Raw genomic sequence first — 23,700 nt, 5'->3', positions numbered from 1 at the left:
GGACTTATGATGGACTCCAGATGGACGATGCAATAAACAATGAGGCCTGACAGCTGAAGATGCCATTGCCAAGATAGACTGCATTAGGAAAGTGTCCAGAACACAGGTGATGCTAGAGATAGAGAAAGGTGATGGATGATGGAGGAAGAGAATAACATTTATATAGTATTTGCTATGTGCCAAGTACTCTGCTAAGCACTTTATAGTTATTATCTGATCTGAATTTCATGACAACCCTGTGGGGTAGGTGCTATTATTAGCCCCATTTCTTAGATGAGGAAACTGAGGCTCTAAGAGTTTGTGACTCACCAGGATCACACAATCTAATAAGTTTCTGTGGTCAGATTTGATCTCGGGTCTTCCTGACTTGAGACCCAGAGCTCTGTGCACTATGGCGCCACCTAGTGAGTAATGACTACATCTGTCATACTGTCTCCAGTTTGGGGTACCATATCTTCAGAAGGACACTGATAAACTGGAAAGCGTCCCAAGAAGAGCCATAAAGATAGGGATCATACCATAAGAGGTTTGGTTGAAGGAACTAAGGGATATTTAGCCTAAATTGGGTGGGGGGGGGGGTCTTCACATATTTCAAAGGCTGTATCATGTAAAAAGGGAATGAGGTAAGTTCTGCTTAGCTCCATTGGATAGAAGCAGTTTCATGGGGAAATGGTCATAAGATCACAGGGAAATAGCAGAACCCAGCACCTCTGACTCCAAACCCAGTGGTATTTCCCACTGGTAGCACGTTTCCTCCCAGCTGCAGACAGGAAGGTTCTAATAACCAGCTTCCTCACAGGATTATTCCAAAGTATAACCAGTTTAGGAGTGGTGGATTCCATATTCTTGGAGGTCTTCAAGTGGAGGCTGTATGATCCCTTCCCAGGAATATCAATTTGTGTTTAGCGATGAATTAGACTCCAGGTAGCCTCTGAGCTCTAGCCTTGAGATTCTGTGATTCTTTGTTTCAGCCCATTCCCCCCCCCATTTTTTTACATCTCTGTTAGGAAGTTCCCACATTCTCGTTGCCCAAGAGGGTCCAAACAGCATTGTAATGACCATGCTATTATCCATGACATTTTCTTGCCCAATCTCTAGACGTTTTCCATAACCTTTCACAAAATAATTTGTGGGTTTTTTTAATATTTAGAGAAATAATTTAACCAGATCTGTGATTTTACTGGTTTAAAGAGCTCCCGGGGAACAATCTCCTCTACCAATGGCCATCAGTACCTGCTATATGTCTTTTAGCCTTAGAGCATTGTCTGGGGTTACTGACAAGTTAAAAAACTTGCCCAGGGTCACACTATCAGTATGTCAGAAGTGGGGACTCAGGTATTTATGGCCATCTCTCTATCCACTAGGCTACACTGTCTCTACAGGGAAAGAATTATACAAAACAATATTCAACAGGTTTTGATTCTCTGTATATTTAGCAAAACACACACAAATACACAAACATAATTTACCATGGAAAAACAATATGCATTAGGATTGAAATCACTGCCAAGAGCAACTATTACCCCTTCATCTAACATCTTCCTTGCTTGTGGTTGCTTCAATCTAGGAAGAAAAAGGAAGTCAGTCATCATTTTTTGGATGTTCATCCTTCAAAGCCTAGCTTAAATTCTGCCTGTTCCATGATACTTTCCTAGTCACTCCCAGAAGGAAGTGGTTTTTTTTCCTTTCTCTTAACCCAACAACATTTATTGTCCATCCACACTACTTGCTGTTTGCAGATTACATAAGGATTTTCCCCCACATGTCCCGGAAGTGTCATATTCCCAAATCCTTTCGTGCATTTCCATTAGATGACCCTCTTCCCTTTTCATCTCTATCTCTTGGCCTTCCTGGCTTACTTCAAGTCCCAGCTAAAACCCCATTTCTACAGAAAGCCTTTCCCAATCTCAATTCATTCTTGTGCCTTCCCTGTTGATTACACCTAACTTGTCCCATCTATATCTTGTTTGTACACAGTTATCTGCATGTTGTCTACTCCATTAAATCAATCAGATCAAACGAGATAATTGTAAAATGCAGTGCCTTCAGTCGTTTTTCAGTCATGTCCAACTCTTTGTGACCCTATTCGGGGTTTTCTTGGCAGAGATACTGGAATGGTTTGCCATTTCCCACCTCCACCTCATTTAACAGATGTGGAAACTGAGGCAAAGAGGGGTAAGTGACTTGCCCAGGGTCACTCAGCTAGTAAGTGTCTGAGGCCAGATTTGAACTCAGGAAGATGAGTCTTCCTGACTCCAGGCCCAGTGCTCTGTGCACTATGGTACCACCTAGCTGCCCCACACAGTAGGTACTTAAATGCTTGTTTTCTCCATGCCCTTCTCATTAGACTGTGAGCTCCTCCAGGGAAGGAACTATCTTTTGCCTTTCTTTGCTTTCCCAACACTTAGCAAGATGTCTGGCACAGAGCAAGGACTTAAAAAATGCTTGTTGACTTATCAATTTACATTGAAAGTTTGTAGAGGACAGGATTCATGTCTTCAAGCTGTAACCACAACAAACCATTTGGGGATGTTTATGAAGGAAATGAAAATCTACCCATTCACCCACACTGAATATTTGCATTTTATGTGGACTATATAATAGTATCATTGATGCCATTAGTATGAAATTTCTAAAATAGCACACTTTGTTTCTCTGAAGACCTAACAGAGTATTTGTGCATAGTAGTTATTCAATAAATAAGTGGGATACAGCCCTTGTAAAATGTCAGACTACACAATTTCAGAAAGCTTGGTCCCTGCCACATGCCATAGTTAGTGAATATACTTAAGCATTATATGTAAGTTTCAAGCAAATATCTGATGGAAGACAGTCTCATGATGACTTAAACAAAGGACCTTCTAGATAGCAAGAAGACAATTATAATATTCAGGCAACTAGCAAACTCATGCATTATATACATGACAGTGGTTTTTCTTTTTCTGGTTTTGTTTTGTTTTTGCTGTGAATATAGAAGGAGAGGGGCTGGGGTTGGGGTGTGGAACTGGGGGAACTAGGTTCAGAGGAGCCAGAAGGAATGCTAGGGCTGTTTCTCTTTTAATTGGCTTCACCATCTAAAAAAAGGCAATGACAAAAGGAAACTACCAGGAGACAGTAAAAGTCACCTACAAGAGCTTTTGATGACAAGTGGACTTGAAGTTCTGTGTAGCCATGAAAGATTTTTATTCTAGGTTAGGGGTTCTTAACCTGTTTTGGGTCAAGGCCCTCTTTGGCAGTCTGGCGAAGCCTATGAACCCCTTCTCAGGGTAATGTTTTCAAATTCATAAAATAAAACACATAGGATCACAAAGGAAACCAATCATTAAAATGCAGTTATCAAAAATATTTTTTAAAAAATAAGTTAATGGATCCCAATTTAAGAGCCCCTGCTCTAGGTTAAGAGATTAGTGATGAGCTGAATGAAGTATTTTACTCAGTCATGGGGAAAGACCAAGGCTGGATTATGCAGTGATTAATAATAGTTGTGATTAGTGAGAAAAGTGCTTAATTAGATATATGTAAATCTTTAAATCTTGCTCTAAATTGTGTATCATCTCTTTAAACATAGTGACTAATAACACAAAGAAACTTATATTTAACTCCTTGAATAAAGAGTCATGAGGGCACTGAACATTCTATTTCATTGCTATAAAAACTCAGTGAAGAAATTCCCCTTACCAGTGCAGAGTGGTACCTATTTTGCAACTTTATGGTCTTAGAAATTTGCCCTGGAGCACCGGGAGGTTAAATGAGTTGGTCCTCATTACTCTAAGAAAGACAGTATTTTTGTAAATGGAGGCATGTTACTGTAGTGGAAAGAAAGCTGGTTTTGGAGGCAGGAAAACCTGGGTTCATGTCCTGCTCTAACACACTGTGTGACCCCTGACAAATAAGTCATAACTTCTCCATCCTATACTCTAAGCAATCCTATAAGTTACATTGATAGAGTTCCTTCCTAGAACTCCCTAATCTATTAAAATTACAGGTCTAGTCACTACCCTATTTTTGTAAATATATATACATATATATGTGTGTGCATGTATATATGCACATATATATACATGCATGCACACACACATATCATAATTTAACAGAAAGACATGCTCATTTTTTCTCTGCTCACACTGTCTTTGTAAAAGCTGATGATTCAGACAGCAAAGCACTACCTAATGAACTTATGTTCTACCTATAGACAGAGTATCTAAGAGGAAAGTCAAGAAGTAGTCTTTGAAAGGCAGCCTTCCAAACCCAAAGTGATGGTAAATGCTACACAGTAACATTATATAAGCATTGTTTTTGACTGCACCTATTAGGTGGAGCAATTGATAAAGTCCTGGGCCTCAGCTTCAGATACTTCCTACCCCTGTGACCCTGGGCAAGTCACTTAACTTCTTCTTGCCTCAGTTTCCTCATCTATTAAATGGGAATCATAATAGCACCTACCTCCCAGTGTTACTGTGAGACACGAAGATATTTGTAAAGCCCTCTCTGAATCTTAAAGAGTCATATAAATGTGAACTGTTATTATTCTATCAGCATAGGGAATTCCAGGTAAGGAACTTCCACTATAAATGGCCACTAGCCCCTGCTCTGAAACTTGAATTAAAGGATGGCCTAGAGTACTGAGAAGTTAGTATGTGTTAGGGACAGAACTCGAACCCAGAGCTTCCAGACACCAAGGCCAGTTGGTTGACTCCATATTCATGCTGCCATGCTGCCTAATAAACCAATATTTTCAAATGGCTTGATTGAAGAAGTAGGTTAAATAAGTAGGTGTGGTAGGAAAGAAGACTTTCTCAAAGACAATGTCATACTCTTACCAAGGTAAATCATATATCAGTGCATTTCCAGAGTTGGGACTATTGGAATCATATGATAGTAGCTGGCAAGTCAGTCTTTGCTTGGGGTCTGTGAACTATTTTTTCATCTAGATTCTATCTATCTATCTACTATCTATCTATCTATCTATCTATCTATCCATATATCTATATATGTATATATATATGTGTGTGTATGTGTATATGCATATATACATACATATATATGTAAACATTCAAAAGAACTTTTTTTATATATCTGTATCAGTCTTTTATTGTTCAGTCATTTCAGTTGTGTCTGACTCTTAGTGACCCCATTTGGGATTTTCTTGGCAAAGGTACTGAAATGGTTTGCCATTTCCCTCTCCAGGTCATTCTCCAGATGAGGAAACTGAGGCAAACAGGGTTAAGTGACTTGTCCAAGGTCACACAACTAGCATCCGAGGGTAGAATTGAACTCAGGGAGATAAGTCTTCCTGACCACAGGTCTATGCTCTATCCACTGAGCCACATAGTAGAGATGGGTTGATTGCCAGGTTTTCAGAATTCATCAGTGTACCTGGCTTCAAATCCTGCCTTTGCTGCTTGCCACCTGTGTGACCTTACACAAATCATTAATGTTGGGTCTCAGTTTCTTCAGCTTTAGAATGAGAGTATTAGATTCAATGCCTTCTGGGGTCCTTTTCATCTCTAGACTATCCTTCTAAAACCCTGTCAAAGTCCTGTGTTGCTTGGACCTTTAACTGGACTCATTGTTTCATTCTTGATTTGTATCTGTCTTGGCAGTCTTTACCCATCTTCCTTCCTTTCATTGTTATTCCTGAAGGTTTGGAGCGCCCCTAGGAACTTCCAACGTAGTAAAGAAATACGACATGACCCCTAGTGAAAAACTTATGGATTGGACTTGGAGAAAATTTCTGATTTCTTCCTTACGACATTGCACTAGAGTTTCCCTTGGTAGATCATCGCAGACTGAATCTATGGTCAAGACTCGAACCCAGAGCTCTTAGCATCCCATTCCACGGACCAGCCTGCTGTAATGGCTAGCCCCGTTGGGGCCACAGCAGGGACCTCCAGTAACTGACCTGGATCGAGCTGGTTCCTTAAAGGGTCTTCAAATATGGTTAAGAACTATAGAGACCTAAGGAAGGTAGAGTCATCCTTGGCTTATGAATGTGCCTTTATTCTTAGCAATGCGTTAAAAGGCATTACCTCAGCATGTAGGCGGTGGTGGGTAGAAGGACAGCCGAACATTTTCCAGTTGCCATGGCAGCAATACCTGCATCGCTAACTTCTTCCAGGTGGCTAATTGCCCGGGCTCCCAGTTCAGCTCCAAGCTATGCAAAATGTGCAGAGAAGGAAAGATTGACAGACATCAATGGCAGATCAGTAATGAGATGCTAAAAAAAATATATGTTCCATCCCCTCCCCCCTCCAAAAATTAACTGTTACTGTCTTTTGTGCAATCATGGTGTTTTTTTTTAGATTGGATGAGTAATTTGTAACAGGACATTCATTTGAAAATGACCATTAGCTAATTTGTTGTTTTAAAGACCAATCTGAAAAAAATATGAATACTTTTGTGTTGACTTATAACTGGGGAGTGTTAGTCCTGGAGCAAATAGCACAGATTGCATCTGAGAAAAACAAAACAAAAAATTGTATGTGGGTCAAGCCACCACCGCATGGAGGGGATATACAGACGCTCTGTTTAGGAATCTGCCAAATAGAGTACAGTGGAGTTGGATGGGGCAAAGCTCACCCCAGCTCACCTTTTGGTGGTGTCCTCTTTTAACTAGTTACCCTTGCATTTAGGCTCCAGTTCAGAAAAGTTTTGTTAAGAATTAGAGCTATCAAAAGCACAATGATATACCTTGGGAGGTAATGGTTCTTTCTGGGTGTCTAAGTCAAGGTTTTATGACTTCTCAGGCATAATCTTGTTGAGGGTAGGTAGGGACTGTTCCTGTTTTTGTCTCTGTATTGCCTGTGCCCAATAAAGTTTGGGGTGCAGAGTAGGTGCTTAATAAATGCTTGTTTACTGAGTAATTATTGATTGATATTAAAGAGGGGATTCTTTTTCAAGTATGGGTTGGACTAGATAGTACATGAGGTCCCTTCTAACTCTGAGATTCTGGGATTCTGTGCATTCTTAGCTCTTTTCTTCAATGCTCCTGAAAGACAGGTGCTGTAGATACTTTCTAATACTGGTTCCCTGGGGCAAAGCCCTGCTTTTCCCACCTTATTCACAGTTCTGCTTCTGGAAATAGAGTAAACACATTGCCTGGGAAGAGTAAAATTGGTAATGAAAAGTCACTATCATGGTATTAAAAAAAATAAAATGAGAGAGATAGGAAGTGCCCCAAAAGAACTTCATGAAAATAGGTCAATCAAAACCACATAAGATCTAATCTCAAAAATTTAGAACTCTATATACATTTTGAGAGGACCTGGTTCAGTTTGGGATAAAGAGACAAGAATATATATGTGTGTATTTGTGTGTGTATATACACACACACATAAACATAATACACAATATAAATCATACAACATATACACAATCACTTATATATATACACAGTTATGTGTTTCAAACATAAACATAGATATACACACATGTATATACATATGTATGTGTGTGTATATTATTAGGCCCAGAGTCACACAGCTAGTAAGTGTCTAAGGTAGTGTCCTGCTTCCACTATATCTGTTGCACCACCTAGCCACCAGAGTCTACATATGGCATGTTTCCAAATTTCTCACTATTATGGTTGCTCTCCTCTGGCCATGCTCCAGTTTGTAATGTCCCTTTTTAAACATTGTGCCAAGAAACGAACAGAACATTCCAGATATGGTCTAAGGACAGTGGATTGATCACATCCTATGTTTCTGAACTTGTGCCACTCTTAAGGTCTTACCTAAGATCCCAATGGGCAGCTAGGGGGCGCCATAGTGGATAGAGTGCCAGGCCTGGAGTCAGAAAGGCTCCTCCTCCTGAATTAAAATATAGCCTCGCACATTTACTAACTATGTGACCCTGGGCAAATCACTTAACTCTGTTTGCCTCAGTTTCCTCATCTATAAAATGAACTGGAAAAGGAAATGGCAAACTGCTTCAGTATCTCTGCCAAGAAAACCCCAAATGGGGTAATGAAGAGACAGATACATATGAAAATGACTGGAAAAACACAAAAAGATCCTGTTCGCTGTTCTGACTGCCATGTCACACTGCTGACCCCCATTGGGCTCGTAATTCTTTAAAATTCCATATCTTCCCTTTTGTTTGTATACTATAGTTCAGTCATACCTCTACCATCTCATACTTGTGTGGTTGATTTTTTGACCCTAGTGATAGAACTTTACATTTATACCTATTAAACTTTTATCTTATTAGATCTGGCCCATCATTCTCACTTATAATCTTTTTGGATCCTTACTCTTTTCATTCAACTTGTTAAATACCTTCACCTGCATCGTGCCATCAGTAAATTTGATAAACCAGGCTTTTATAGCTTCTCCCAAGTCATTGATAAAAAATAATAACATAATAGGCCCAAGAGAAAATCCCTGTGACATTCCACCACAGCCATCTCTCCATGTTCATATCTTTCCATTCATAACTGGTCTTTGGGTTCAGTCATCCAATGGATTTTGAATTCAACTAATTGCATTATCATCTAATCCACCTGTCTACATTTTGTCTACGAGGAGAGCAGAAGAGATGTTATAAAACACTTTGCTGATATCCAGGTAATCTATCTTTTCAGGATTCCCTGAATCTACTAATATGGTATCTAAAACGGAAAAGTCTCAGAGTCATGCTAGATATGCCTTGAAAATTTATATTGAATGAACAATCAAAAATGCTGTGATGCTAATGAATGACATCACAGAGATGTCTCTCCTTCCATTGACATCACTAGCAGAAGATAAGAAAAGTCAATATTTGACAAGCCAAAATCACCACCACCATCAAGAACCAAGTAATGAATAAAGGTCAGTTGTTCCCAGATTTAAGAGCTAAAACCCTCACCTCGGCATAGCAATTTTGCGTGTCATTTGTTGACTTCGAAGATGCTAGGAAAAAAAGCTTTGTATTGTCTGAACAAGAATGAAGCCTCATCATCTCTTACCAATAGCTGATAACCTGACCCACTTTCCCTCAGTTTCCTTTTGGGCTAGAACAAGAGAGTTGCAAATGTCCAAAGGATTGGGAAGCTTATCACATGAAGTAGCATGACTCAATGGAAAAAGGTGCTGATTTTGGATTCAGAGTTCAAATCTTGCCTCTTTCTAGATGTTAACTTTGAACAAGTTACTTTTCTGAGCCTCAGGTTTCTCCTCTATAAAATGGGGTTGGACTAAATGATCTTTAAGGTCCCTTACAGCTCTGAATCTGTGATCTCCTCGTCTGCTTTGTTGTTTACTCTCCCTTCCAAAAGCATTTCATGGGCTTTCATGCAGTGATCCAGTGAGCTGCCCTAGAAGGGTGGGAATAGCACTGGACTCTGGGTAGCCGCAGCTGGGGTTGTTTGGCTTCAGTCAATGTTGGACTAGATCCAGCAAGTCAAACAGGCTTTGTCTGGTGTCTGCAGCCAGACACTCAAAGTCCAATTCTGGCTCCAACCAGAGCCTTACTTTCTAGCCTTATTTTATATTTCACTTCTCTTCACCTGCTCTAGATTCCATCTAAATAGCAGCTGGGTGGGGCAGTGGATAGAGTGCTGGGTCTGGAGTCAGGAGGACCTGAGTTCAAATTTGGCCTCAGACACTTGCTAGCTGTGTGACCCCGAGCAAGTCACTTAACCCTCTTTGTCTCAGTTTCCTCAACTGTAAAATGGGGATAATAACAGCACCTACCTTGAAAGGTTGTTGTAAGGACCTGCTGCATTATTTATTTTATCTATAAAATGCCTTGCTGATCTTAAAAGTGCTTTAAAATATTATTGTTGTTGTTGTTGTTATTATCATCATCATAACCCTTGCACACAGTAGGCCCTCAATCAACTTTTTTTAATTAAACACATGGTTTAAATCAGAAAATCATCACAAATACATTTGAAAAAGGTATACCTCAGCAGCCTTCATTGGGTGGAGCTCATCCCCATGGAAATTAATTTGTAACCCTATAGCTTTCCCCCCCTGAAGAATCCTTCTGGTAGAATGGAGGTCAAAGACCCCCTTCTCACAGAACACATCAATATTGTCGACGTGGATTTCACCGCGTTGGCAAAGTTCCTTCAGCTTAGGGAGGTGGTTATAGACAATGTCATCAGTAGCTTCCATCAGGGTTTTCCCTCTGTTGGAAGAAAATATGGAAAGGAATGCCAAGTGATTTTGGAAAGTTATTAGTATTTGGTGGGTGGGGCCCCTTAGGGAGAATGAGGATCCGAACATGTAGGGAACGTCCATGTGAATGAGCAGAGAATAGATCTGGAGCTGGAAAGGGCTGTAAGAGATCACCCTGTCCAACTCCCTCACTTTACAAATGAGGAAACTGAGGCCACAAGAAGTTAGTGACTTATTCTAGATAAATAGGCATTAACCACCACAGTGGTAGGATTAGAACTCGGGCCTCTGACTCCAAAGCCAGTATTACCTAGTAGACACTAAATAACTACTTGTTGAAGGGAATGAATGACCCCAGCAGGTCCACTGGCTGAGGGGCATCTTCTTGAGTGTGCTGCTGCTAGCATCTTAGCCGTCTACCCCCAATAAGAGCTGTCAGTCACTAAACCAAGTGCCTTGTCACCTAGCCTGTCCTTTATGTTCTGCCTCCTTACTTGATCTTTTTTTTTTTAGGCAATTGGGGTTAAGTGACTTGTCCAGGGTCACACGGCTAGTAAGTGTCTGAGGCCAGATTTGAACTCAGGCACTCCTGACTTCAGGACCAGTGCTCTATCCACTGCGCCACCTAGCTGCCCCCTCCTTACTTGATCTTAACAACCCCCACCACTTTTCTACTCCTTTTGCATGCTGTCTCCCCATCCCCTTAGATTGTAAACTCCTTGAGGGCAGGGATGGTCTTTCTTTTTATTACTTGTATCCCCAGTGCTTAGCACAGTGCCTGGCACATAGCAGACACCTAATAAAGGTTTATTGGATTGGACTGAATTTGGTCAGGTTGATTGGGTTCCAGAAGCCACATGGCAGTACCCTCTCTCTTTAGGGAAAAAGAAAGTACCTTCATTTGAGAGGCAGCATGGTGCAGTGGTAAATTTGTTGGATTGGGAATCAAAGGACCTTCGTCCAAATTCCATCTGTACTAAATACTATTTGTGTCCTCTTAGGATAGTGACCTTAATCTCTCTCAGCCTCAGTTTCCTCATCTGTAAAATGAGGGACTTAGACTTGGTGAACAGCTGGGCAGTACAGTGCCAGGGCTGGAGTCAGGAATATCTGAGTTAAAATCCAACTTTAGACACTTACTGGCTGTGTGACTCTGGGCAAGTCACTTTACCCTGTTCGCCTCAGTTTCTTCATCTGTAAAGTGAGCTGGAGAAGGAAATGGCAAACCTCTCCTGTGCCTCTGCCAAGAAAACTCCAAATGGGGTCACAAAGAGTCTGAAAATGATTGAACAACCAACCCGACTTGGTGGTCTCCAAGGAGCCTTCCAGTGCTAAATCTATGATCCTATGATTCTATGTCATTCCTGGGCCTCAGTTTCCTTATCTGTAAAATGAGAAGGTTGGATTAGGTAGACTCTAAGGTCGTTCCCATGATCCTTTGATGCTTCATCAAAGTGGAAGAGTGGAGCATCTTTCAAAGAGTTATCTACCCAACTTCTTCTTTGGGAGGATGTGAATGATTTCATAGGTAACCTGCTCAATAAAAGCAGTGATTCTTCACTCTCTATCCCTCTATCCCCTCATCAGTCCTTCTTCTTTAAAGCCATGGATACATCAGATATATACAGATACATGTGCGTGTCTATATATCTATATCTGTAGACATAGATATAGATATGGAATAACAGATTATTACAGACTCTCAGAGGGGGCACCATTAACTCCAGGAAAGGCATTTCGATTACTTGGGCACCGAGTGAGCTCCGCAGTAGGTCGAGGAGATGCTGATATCCAATTCCCTCCGAGCCCGTTCAATGACTCTCAGCATCTTCAGCTCCGTCTCCAGGTTCAAGCCATACCCACTCTTGCATTCAATCAAAGTGCTCCCCGCCCTCATCATGCACAGCAGTCGGTATCTGAAAGTGTTGAAAAGCTCTTCTTCTGAAGCCTTCTGGGTATGCTCCACAGTGAAGTTTATCCCTCCTCCAGCTTGGTGTATATCCATATACGTAGCACCTGCCAGCTGAACACAGATTGCTCTTAAGAATAATGATAATGGTGACAAAACTGACAACTAAGATCTATAGTGCTTTGGGGTTTACAAATCACTTTATTCCTAGGGCATATGAACATACAGTTATATGTAATCTCATCTGATCCTCACAATAACCCTTAGGCATGATCATTATGCCCATTTTATAGATAAGAAAACGAGGATAAGAGATCTAGTGATTTGCCTTGAGTCACACAGCTAGTAAGTATCTGACGCAGTATTTAGAATCAGGTCGTCTTAGGCTGAACTACTGTGGCGGTTGATACATCAGCCAGTAAGCATTTTGTTATTGTTTAGTCATTTTTTAATCGTATCTGACTCTTCGTGACCCCACTTGGGGTTCTCTTGGCAAAAATACTGGAGTGGTTTGCCATTTCCTTCTCTAGCTCATTTTACAGATGACGAAACTGAGGCAAATGACTTTCCCAGGACCACATAACTAGTAAGTGTCTGATGTCAGATTTGAACTCAGGAAGATGAGTCTTCCTGATTTCAGGCCCAGCTCTTTATCTACTGCACTACTGAGCTGCCCAAGTATCTACTATATGCCAGGGATTATATTTGGCACCAAGGGACAAAGACAAAAGTGAGTAGGCCCCGGCCCTCTCTCAACATGCATAGCCCATCTGTAAGTATAGAAGAGATATCTGCAGAACAAAAACAGGTAATGGGAGGGGGAACTACAAGGGAGGGGACCAGAAAAGCCCCCATGTTGAAGGTAATATTTCAGCTGAGTCTTGAACGAAAGGTTACTAGAGATGCCAAGAGGTGGACATGAGAAGGCAGTGTAATTGAGCCTGAAGAACTAGTGTCTATGGACAAATGCATCAACACTTTAGGTGTCTGTGATTTTTATCAGAGTGAGAATTCTCACCCATGACACAAGCCATCACCCCTCTGTGTCTCAGCTAATAGTTTTAAGAGGTCCAAAAAGTTCAGCCCCCTTTGGCCAACCACAGGATAACTCTCTGGAATATGGCCAGACTAGTGCTTGGATCATATACATGATTTGGGGGACATAAGGGACCCCAGCAGCCATCTAGTCCAACCCATAACTGAAGTGAATCCCCCCTATAACTTATCTGAGTGGTTGTCCATATCTTAGGCTGCAGACCTCCAGGGACCAGGAACCCCCCACTTCTCCAGGCAGCCCATTTCTCTTTAGGACAGCTCTCATTAGGATTCTTTTTTCAGTTGCCAAGTCTAATTTGGCCTCCTGGCAGCTTCCACCAAACATAGAATACATCCAAGATGTCAAACTCACTGCCTGCAAATAGCCAGCCAAACTCCCTAGTGTGGTTTGTACCAGATTAGAATGTAATTGGGAAATGATTAACAAAATAAATTAAAATACAATAAGACACAGATAATGTAGATTTGTGGTTTTCTAAGTCAACAGGGGACCTGCAGAGATCCCTCTATAGTTGAGTTTGACACCAGTGAAATTCACCACCAGGCCCATGCTGAAAGCCTTCCCAGCTTTGTAGGGTCAAAATTTAGAGCTAAGAGACCAGAAAATCGCCTATTCAGAGCTAAAAGGGATCTGAGAAGCCATCTTGTCCAATCCCTTCATTTTTACAGATGAGGAAACAGATGCAAACAGGGTTAAATGACTTGCTCAAGGTCACACAGCTAATAAGTGTCTGAGGCTAGATTTGAACTCAGGAAGATGAGTCTTCCTGCCTTAAGGCCCAGCACTCTATCTACTATACCACCTAGCTGTCTAATATCCATCTCTATCTACATCCATATCCATAACTGTCTAGATCTATATCCAAATCTGTCTAGATCCATATCTATCTACATTCATATCCATATCTATATGTCTATTAATGTCCATATCTATGTCTATCTACATCCATAGTCATATCTATATATCTACTGATATCCATATCTATATATAAATATACATAATTATATCCATCTATACCCATACCCAAATCCATATTCATATCGGTATCCATATCTATATGTAAGGGTATAGATAGATATTGCTATAGATAGATCCATACATATACATGCATGTATAGGTGGATATGTACATACACACACACACATAAATGGCCTTGTGGACAGGTGTCTCCATCTCTGAAGAAAGCCTGTGGCTACCATGACTAAATCTGATGCTTTTCCAGGTGATTTCCCAGCAGGTTACACAAACAACAATACAGACATAAAAATATTTAGGAAAGAAGATTTAAAAGGGATGTGACAGGTGATTTCAAATATCTGAAGGGCTGTCGCCGGGAAGAGGGTTTAGCTTGATCTGCTTAGCTCTAGAAGGCAGAATGAGGAGCAATGATTCAAGTTGGAGGAGCAAACTTAGGTTAGATAGAAGGGAAAATTTCACAGTTAGAGCCATCTGCAAATGCAAGGGGCTTCTTTGGGAAGCAGTGAGTTCCCTGCTCACTTCTTCAAGCAGAAGCTGGATCACCATGTGCTGCGTTTCTTTCAGAAGGTCTTCTTATTCAGGCATGTGTTTGGACTTCTTGGCCACCTCTACAATCCCTTCAAGCTCTGAGATTCTGCCATTCTGCTATTTTTCTAATGGTCCAAGCAAGCAAAGCAATGCAGAAGGATATGCATTTTAGGAGCAGTGCGGAGTATAGAGATCATAAAAAAAATTGAGGCAAATACAGGAGATAAACATTCTAGAAAAAGAACCATCTGCCCTCCTTCTTTGTTTTAATGTCACCATCCACAAACATTACCTTCATTGCAAATTCATGGACTCGGTCTCCAGCCCACACTGGATGAGTGTGGGCGTCCACCAGACCTAAAGGAAACCAGCAGCACAAATTAACCCCTGATAGAACATGCACATTTTGAATGCATAATTCTTTTCGTGCAAGTTTTTTTAATGCCTGAATTTTTAAAAAATCCATTTGAGTGCTTCAAAACACTTGGATGTCAACCAGATTTCACGGTGATTTGCTCTTGGTAAAATATACAAATAACACTTCCTTAATTCAGCTGGAATGCTTTATCGTGCTATTTCTTTTTAATCTCCTGTATATGAGGGGGCATAGAGCACTCAGCTTAGAGTCAAGAAGACTTGGGATCATGTCTGCTTCTGACCCTTCCTGAATGTGAGAACTTGGCCAAGTCACTATTCTCCTCTATAGAGGAAGCCTCAATTCTCTCATCTACAAAAATCAATCAATATTAAGTACCTTGCTATCTGTCAAGAATTATGGAAGGCACTGAGGATGTAAAAAGAAAATAGTTCCTGCGCTCATGAACAGTGCTGTCAAACTGGAGTAGAAACAGGGGCCATTAAACCATACCTAAAGATCCCTTCCCTGCATCATAGCGACTTAGAAAACCACATGTTAACATTATCTAAGTTCTATTGCATTCTAATTTATTTTGTTAAATATTTCCTAGTTACATTTTAACCTGGTTCTGGCTGGCTTGTTGCTTCATGTTTGATATCTCTGTTCAAGAAGCTTACATTCTATTGGGACATACAACAGATAAGTATAAACAATCATTTAAGAGGGGAGAAAACACTACAACTAGGGACATCAACAAAGTCTTCCCATAGGAGATGACATAGGCTGAGCCTTGAAGGAAGGTAGGGATGCCAAGAGACATTATGACAGAAGAGAGAGTCTCCAGACATGGGGGACAGCTTGTTCAAATGCACAGTGTCAAGAGATTGAAAGTCAAATTTTGAAACAGCAAGAAAGGGCAGTTTGGATGGAATGTTGATTGTGAGAAGGGCATGTGTGACAAGCCTTCAATGGTAGGTTGGAGCCAGATTGTGAAAGGCCAAATCTGTATTTCATCTTAGAGGCAATAGGGAATTACTGAAGCAGGAGAGTGACACGGACAGACCTATGCTTTTAGAAAGATGGTTTTGGAAGCTGTGCGGAGGATGGATCAATGTGAGGAGAGACTGGAAAATAGAGTTGGGGACAATGGCCACACGGGTAGAGTGAAGGGATAGATTTGAGAGATAGTTTCAAGGTAGCAGAAACCATACCTAGCAATTGATTGGATATGGGGAATGTGGCAGAGGGAAGGGTTGAAGATTACTCTGAGATCACCTCACTTGTCTGAATGGAAAGACGGTAGATTTGATTGTTCTCATTTAGACATTTCAGTCGTGTCTGACTCTTTGTAACCTTATTGGAGGTTTTCTTGGTAGAAATACTGGAGTGGTTGGCTATTTCCTTCTCCAGCTCATTTTACAGATGAAGAAACTGAGACAAACAGGGATAAATGACTTAGCCAGGGCCACATAGCTAGTAAATGTCTGAAGCTGGATTTGACTGTGTCATCTAGCCGCCCAGGACCAGACTGTAAACATCCTGAAGGCAGGTTCTGTCTTTCTTTGTCTTATTTGTATCCCCAGTCTTAGCACAGCGCCTGGCACATAGTGGATATTTAATAAGTGTTTATTGACTTCACTTGACTTGGTACACTCAAGAGAAATTAGGAAATGAATTTCGCACAGGTGAATAAAAAATATCATGAAGGTAGGATCAACAGGCCTTGCCAGTTGGTTAGAAGTGAGGGAGAGGAAAAAATCAGAGTCGTAGAATTTTAGAAGAGTCCTTAAAATGACCTAACATTTGTTGGTTTTCCCAGACTTCTTTGGAAGCCTGTCGAAGCCTTTGTGCCATTTCTCAGAATCATATTTTTTAAAGCCATAAAATAAAATACATAGGATTACAAAGGAAACAATTATATTGAAATACGATTATCAAATATATACATGTACGTGTGTGTGTGTGTATACATATACACATACAGACACAGAGCCATTCACAGATCCCAGGTTAGGAATCCTTAGTCCAGTCCAAAACTGTCATTTTGTACATGAGGAAGTTAAGGGTCTTTCCCAGGGTCCCACAGCTACTGTGTGATATAGAGCCTGCGCCAGGACTTAGGTTTTCCATCTCTAATCCCTACATTGCTCCTTCCCTTATTGTATATAATGTATATTGTAAACAAGGATATTTTTACCTTGTTTAAAAACACACTGGAATAATAACATAGTGACCAAAGCAAATCGAACGGTTCTAGGCTCCAACTTGGAGTCTAGAATGTATTGGTTCATTTTCAGTGCTATCCAGCACAAAAGGGCTCCCGACCTCAGTAGAATTTTTTTGTCAAGAGACAACAGCATAGTTGAGCCTCCTTTTTCCATTCCAGGGATATACTAAGTAGCTATGTAGCCCAGTAGGTAAAGCTGCTGGACCTGGGGTCAGAAAGACATGAGTTCAAATCTAGCCTCAGATACGTACTAGCTGTGTGACCCTGGACAAGTCACGTCACCGCTGTCTGCCTCAGTTGCATTATTTGTAAAATGGGGATAATAATAACACCTACCTCCTGGGGTTGTTTGTGAGGACCAAAGGAGATAGTAAAAGTTAGGTTCCCTTTCTAGTGTCAGGCCAGATCTGAATGCAGGTCTTCCCAGCTCACTGCCTAGTTTATCTGTGGAATGGAGAAAGGGGACCTAACTATTTTTTTTTAAGCTAACATGTATATAGCACTTACTATGTGCCAGGCATTGTGCTAAGTGCTTTACAATTATTATCTCCTCTTGACAAAAAATATTTATTAAATATAAATAACTCCTTTTGGTCACTGGGCACCATTCTGCACCAGGGTTTTAAACTCATAAGGTTTGCAAAGCTGAAGACCAGAGCCTGGCTTGGGGTCACCTTTGAGACTCCTAGCTCTTGAACTAGAAAGGGTCTCAGAGGTCAGAGACTCATTTTATAGATGAGGAAACTGAGGGTCAGAATGTTGAAGTGACTTGCTCAAGGCCACAGCACTAGTAATAGAATTTGGACCCAGGACTTTTGACCCCAAATTTATTGCTCTTCATTTCCTACGTAGGTTGAATATTTTGTAAGATTCATCTTGGAAAAAATGAACTGGCAAGGATCTGAGTTCAAATCCCTGTACTGCTACATTCTGCCTGTGTGACCTGGAGTGAATTCTGGGTCTCAGTATTTCCCTTTGTAAAATGGGAGAGGGGCAGGGTAAGACCAGCTGATCTGTGAGTGACTCCTAACTCTAGATACAGGCAGAGCAGCCTGTCATCCTTTATCCACTCTCACTACTGGCAGGGTGCCAGAAAAAACAATTTTTAATGGCTAAACCAAAGTACCTGGTAGAATGCATTTTCCAGAGCAGTCAATCCTTTCTTCAAATGATACTTTTGAAAATTCCCTTCTGATGACATCAGCCGGACCAATGGCCTTTATGTGACCATCTCTGGGGAAAAAATGGATAGGATAATGTAATTCCTTCCATATGTCAGAAGATCTGTGGCTCCATCAGAAAGGACACTCCCATCACCACTACAGTTGGTAATTCCTTTGGGCCTTGATGGATAATTTTGGGATCTGCCATGACCACTTGATGAATCACCTCCTGGGGATGAGGGTGTTCTCATTTCCAAAGACTAGTGTGAAGATGACAGATGGCCATCCACCAAATGGGCTCAGGTCTTTCAGCTTGCTAAGACCTGTCAAAATTTGCTCTCCACCTGCATATACATTGAAAGGGAAGTAGAGAACCAGGAGAACATTGTGCACAGTAACAGCAACATTGTGTCATCATCAGCTATGACTGACTTAGCTCTTTTCAGCCATATGATGATCCAAGACAATTCCAAAGGATTCGTGATGGAAAACGCTATCCACATCCAGAGAAAGAACTGATGTAGTCTGAAAGCAGATCAAAGCATGCTATTTTCACTTTCTGGTTTTTGTGGGTTTTTTCCTTTTGTTCTGTTTCTTCTTTTACAACATGACTAATATGGAAATATGTTTTACATAATTGTACACATATAACCTCTATCAAATTGCTCACTGTTTTTTTTTGGGGGGGGAAGGATGGGAGGGAGAAAATTTGGAACTCAAAATTTTATTAAAAAGTGAATGTTAAAAATTGTCTTTACATGTAATTGGAAAAAATTAAATACTATCTTAAAAAAAAAGAAAAGGAAATGGAGATTTAAGTAAGTTACCCAAATAATTTAAGGGGGGAAAAAACTCACTTTTGCCTCAAAACTTCCAGGAAATGGAAGAAAAATATTTTGATTTTGTTTTTAAACTCAAATTATTTAGACAATTATCTTAATTCTCTTCTTGAGTTTGTATGTATTGACACAGAAATAATGGTAAGCAATGTCAGGGGAACCCAGCTTCTGCACTTGACATTCATAAGGTAAAAATTCATTAGGTTTGTTTTTCATCCAGACCTGTGATTTCTTTAGTGCAGGGACTTCCCAGTGTGGAATTTGCCTCTCACCACTACATGCTGATTCTTAAGTACAACTTGAAATCTGGGAACTTGAGAAATATTTTGATAACTGTGTTGCAATATAATTTGTATTTCAATATAATTGGTTTCTCTTGCAATCCTACATATTTTATTTATGCATATAAAAACATCATCTGAGATGGGGTCCGTAAGCCTCACCAGGTTGCCATAGGATTCCACAACACAAAAAAGAGTTAGAAGCTCTGCTTTAGACCTCAGTTTTTCTGAATATGGGTCTTCCCATCAACCATAACCTACTTTGGGGAGCAAAGGACCCCTTTTCATACAAACCTTTCTCATGTTTTGCAATGCTTAGATGCATAATAATAGAAGCAGCATAGTACATACCAAAGGGGACATCAAACCTGGAATCAGGAGACACATGTGGATTTAAATCTATAGGGCAGAGGATCTCAGTTACCTCATCTGTAAAATGGGGATAATAATAGCATCTACTTCCCAGGATTATTGAGGGGATCAAATGAGATTATGTATGTAAAACGACTTAAAACTTTAAAGTGCAGTATAAATGCCAGTAATTATTTTTTTCTTTTTACATTTTATTCAATAGTATTTTATTTTTTCCAATTACACATAAAGACAATTTTCAACATTAATTTTTTTTTAAGATTTTTGAGCCAGATTTTTCCCCTTCCCTCCCTCCCTGAGAAGACAAGCAATCTGAAATAGGTTATACATGTGCAATCATGTAAAACATATTTCCACATTAGTCATGTTGTGAAAGAAGAAGCAGAACAAAAGGAAAAAACCACAAAAAAGTGAAAATAATATGCTTCAATCTAATGCTAGTTGTTATTATGATGATGAAAGTATTTTGCAAACGTTAAAATGCTCTATAAATGCCAGTTATTGTTTTTCTTTGTTACATTTTATTCAATAGTATTTTCCCCAATTACATGTAAAGACAGTTTTTAACATTAATTTCTTTAAAGATTCTGAGTCCAAATTTTTCTCCTTCCCTCCCTTTCTTTACCCCTCCCCAAGACAGCAAGCAGTCTGATATAGGTTATACATGTGCAATCATGTAAAACATATTTCCACATTAGTCATGTTGTGAAAGAAGAAACAGAACAAAAGGAAAAACCACAAAAAAACCCTCAAAAAGTAAAAATAGTATGCTTCGATCTAATGCCAGTTATTACTATTATGAAAGTATTTTGCAAACCCTAAAGTGCCCTATAAATGCCAGCTGTTACTGTGTCTGTAAAGTGCTACAGAAATGTCAGCCATTATTAAATTTCTTTTATACTAGCCATTGCCTCATCTTCCAATTATTGGCTCATGGGGCTATAGAGCTGAAGACCTTAGAAGACAGCCCACTCATTTTACATGCGTTTTGTTTGTTTGTTTGTTTGTTTTTTAAGAATGGTACTTTTGTAGTACTTTACAGATATTATCTCGTTTTTATCCTCATGATAACCTTGCAATCTAGGTGCTATTATTATCCCCATTTTACAGATGAGGAAACAGAGGCAGGCAGAGAGGATGTGACTTCCTGGGATCTCCTAATGCCTGAGGCCGCATTTGACCTCAGGTTTCCTGACTGGAGGTCCGGTGCTCTAACCACTGAACCACCCAGCCACCCAGTTTTTAGCCACCAAATTCCACATTTGACACATGATTCTCAGTTCTAGAGACAAACACACTTTATGAGAAACAGAGCTCTCCCAAAACTCTCTGCTCTTGGAGACTGCTGCAAGAAAGAACAGAAATGTGCCTTGGTCTCTGACCCATCTTAGTGGAATCATACTATTCATACTTTGTCATTTGGACAGCTTCCCTTTTCTCTGCCTGTGACTCCTCAGAGGCTCATTACTACTAATTCAGGGTGCCCCAAAAGTCTTAGCACAGTTTTAAGCTTTAACAGCTCAACTCAGAGAGGTAAATGACGTAGGTATCAGTAGGTCCATTTTACAGATGAGGAAAATGAGGATCAGAGAGATAGGGCTTTAAATTTCTCATGGCCATCTAACCATGCAACTAATGCAAGGATTATCTGGAGGATGCAGAAGGGGAAGGGTGGTCCAGAACTGAGATTTCATATGCAGAAGCTCCCTCCATTGACACAAAACTGAGAACTGCTTAGTAACTTAAACTCTTACAGAACTGGCTATTAACGCCATTATTAAGTTTATATAGCTTTAAACTATTAAGACTGTTGTTAAGTTTAATAAACTATTAAAGCTTAAAACTGCTCTAAGACTTTTGGGACAGCCCATATCTGAGGCTCAAACAGATGAGAACTAAAAGGACGCTCAGATTTCAGATCAGATGCTTTGCTGTCTCTGTGACCCTTACCCTACCTGAGCCTCAGGGTTTTTTTTATCTGTAAAATGGAGACAATACTTGCTCTGAGTGGCAGGGCAGTGTAATAGAGAAAGGAGGTTAACCTCATACTCAGAAAGACCTAGGTTCAAGTCCTACCCCTGACACATGCTAGCTGGGTAACTGTGGTCCAATCATGGAATGTTTCTGAGCTCTCACTCAGTTCCCTAAGAATTTAAGTTAGTAAGGAGCCATCAGATTTGTGTCAATGGAGGGAGTTTCTGAGTGTGAAACCACAGCTCTGGTCCACCCTGCCCCCCCCAAATAATAATTCTTTAATTGTATGGTTATATGGCCTCTGATCATCAGTTTCTTCCTCTGTAAAACGGAGCTAGTAATATTTATATCATTTCCTTCAGGTTGTTGTAAGGAAAATACTTTATCAACCCTACAGTGCAGTAGAAATATAACTGCTACCACTAATAATATTGTACTCATGCCAACTGTGTGCCTCTGAGTCTGTTTACCTTAATTTGTAAAATGGGGATAATAGTGGCATCACCTACCACCCAGGCTTGTGGTGAAGAAAATGCTTTGAACACCATTAAAACACCATATGAATGGGAGTTGTGGTTTTACAGTTGAGGAAACCAAGGCCGAAAAGTTAAATGATTTGCCCAGGGTTACACAGATAATAAGTAAGGCTAGATTTGAACTCAGGTTCATTCTGACGTTAAGCCCAGGGCTCTATCCACTGTACCACCTAGCTACCTCTCATAAGAGAATTGCCTCAGACAAGTACTAGCTATGTAATTCCAGGCAACTCATTCTGCTCCTCTTCATCTGTTAAATGAGGGTGATGATACTTACAGTGCCTGCAGTGAGGAACCTCTAACCAGAGATGGAAATTAGTGAACTACCTTGGGAAACCCTCATAATCACTTCCCATCCATGTTTTGATAAAACATTTGCTGGATTAGTCATTTTAATAATACCCACTGGGTCATCTAGATTAGGAAACAGTTTCTATCAGATCACAGGTAAACAGCAGGAAGTGACTTCAGCATCCCATTTTTTCATTTTCCAGGATGAGGAAACTGAGGTCGAGGGAGCTTATGTCACTTACATGGTTATCAAGTGTTTGTGGCAGGCCCTTGTAGCTACACCCACAGAGCACTGCTGGCAGAATTTGAACCCAGATTCTTTGACCACAGATTCAGGACCCTTTCTGCTGTGCCAGCCTGACCTCCTAACCCACTGTTGGTTCACAGAATTTCAACTGAATGCATTCATTTTACTAGACTGTTTCTATTTGGAATAATAGTCGTGGAAATAATGCTGGTCCTGGAGTTAAATCTGAATCCTAGCTAGGCTGATTATGTGTGACTTGGGGTAAATCACTGAACTTCTGTGCCTCAGTTTCCTCATCTGTAAAATGGGATAGTTGGATTAGGTGACCTCTAAGGTCCCTTACAATTCTAGTGCTATGAAATTGTTTTAACTATCAGCTAGGTGGAACAGAAGCTAGAGTGCTGGATCAAGACCTGAGTTCAAGTCCTGCCTCAGGCACTTGCTGGCTGGCTGACTCTGGGCAAGTCACCTAAGCTGTCTGCCTCAGTTTCCTCATCTGTAAAATAAAGATAATGATAACAGCACCTGCCGAATCCTATAATAATGACAGCATCCACCTCATCTGTAAAATAAGGATAATAATATAAATGGGGGCAGCTAGGTGGTGCAGCGGATAGGGCACTGGTTCTGGAGTCAGGAGGACCTGAGTTCAAATCCGGTCTCAGACCAAACACTTGACACTTACTAGCTGTGTGACCCCAGCATGATGTCAACCCCAATTGCCTACAATGATGATGAAGATGATGATGATGATGGTGATGATGATGATGATATCTACCTTCCAGGGTTGTGAGATCAAATGTGATCATACTGATGAAGCCTAAAGGGCTAAGTACT

The 23,700-nt window shown here is 40.4% G+C and overlaps 1 protein-coding gene across 1 annotated transcript in view; it reads right to left on the bottom strand.

The window, feature by feature from the left end:
• The window catches only part of AMDHD1 (amidohydrolase domain containing 1), a 40,567-nt gene that overhangs the window by 16,171 nt on the left and 696 nt on the right, over positions 1–23,700 (bottom strand). The window contains exons 2-7 of the mRNA XM_021006465.2: positions 18,287–18,393; positions 14,868–14,932; positions 11,849–12,126; positions 9,888–10,113; positions 6,030–6,154; positions 1,470–1,563 (exon numbers count right to left, since the gene is read on the bottom strand). Of these exons, the coding sequence (XP_020862124.1) occupies positions 1,470–1,563; positions 6,030–6,154; positions 9,888–10,113; positions 11,849–12,126; positions 14,868–14,932; positions 18,287–18,393 (895 nt within the window). The remainder of the gene's footprint in view (positions 1–1,469; positions 1,564–6,029; positions 6,155–9,887; positions 10,114–11,848; positions 12,127–14,867; positions 14,933–18,286; positions 18,394–23,700) is intronic.

This window comes from Phascolarctos cinereus, unplaced genomic scaffold (assembly GCF_003287225.1).
Source record: "Phascolarctos cinereus isolate Bilbo 61053 unplaced genomic scaffold, phaCin_HiC Scaffold_1;HRSCAF=81, whole genome shotgun sequence".
Classification (NCBI taxonomy): domain Eukaryota; kingdom Metazoa; phylum Chordata; class Mammalia; order Diprotodontia; family Phascolarctidae; genus Phascolarctos; species Phascolarctos cinereus.
This window is presented reverse-complemented; position numbering and strand designations above follow the sequence as displayed.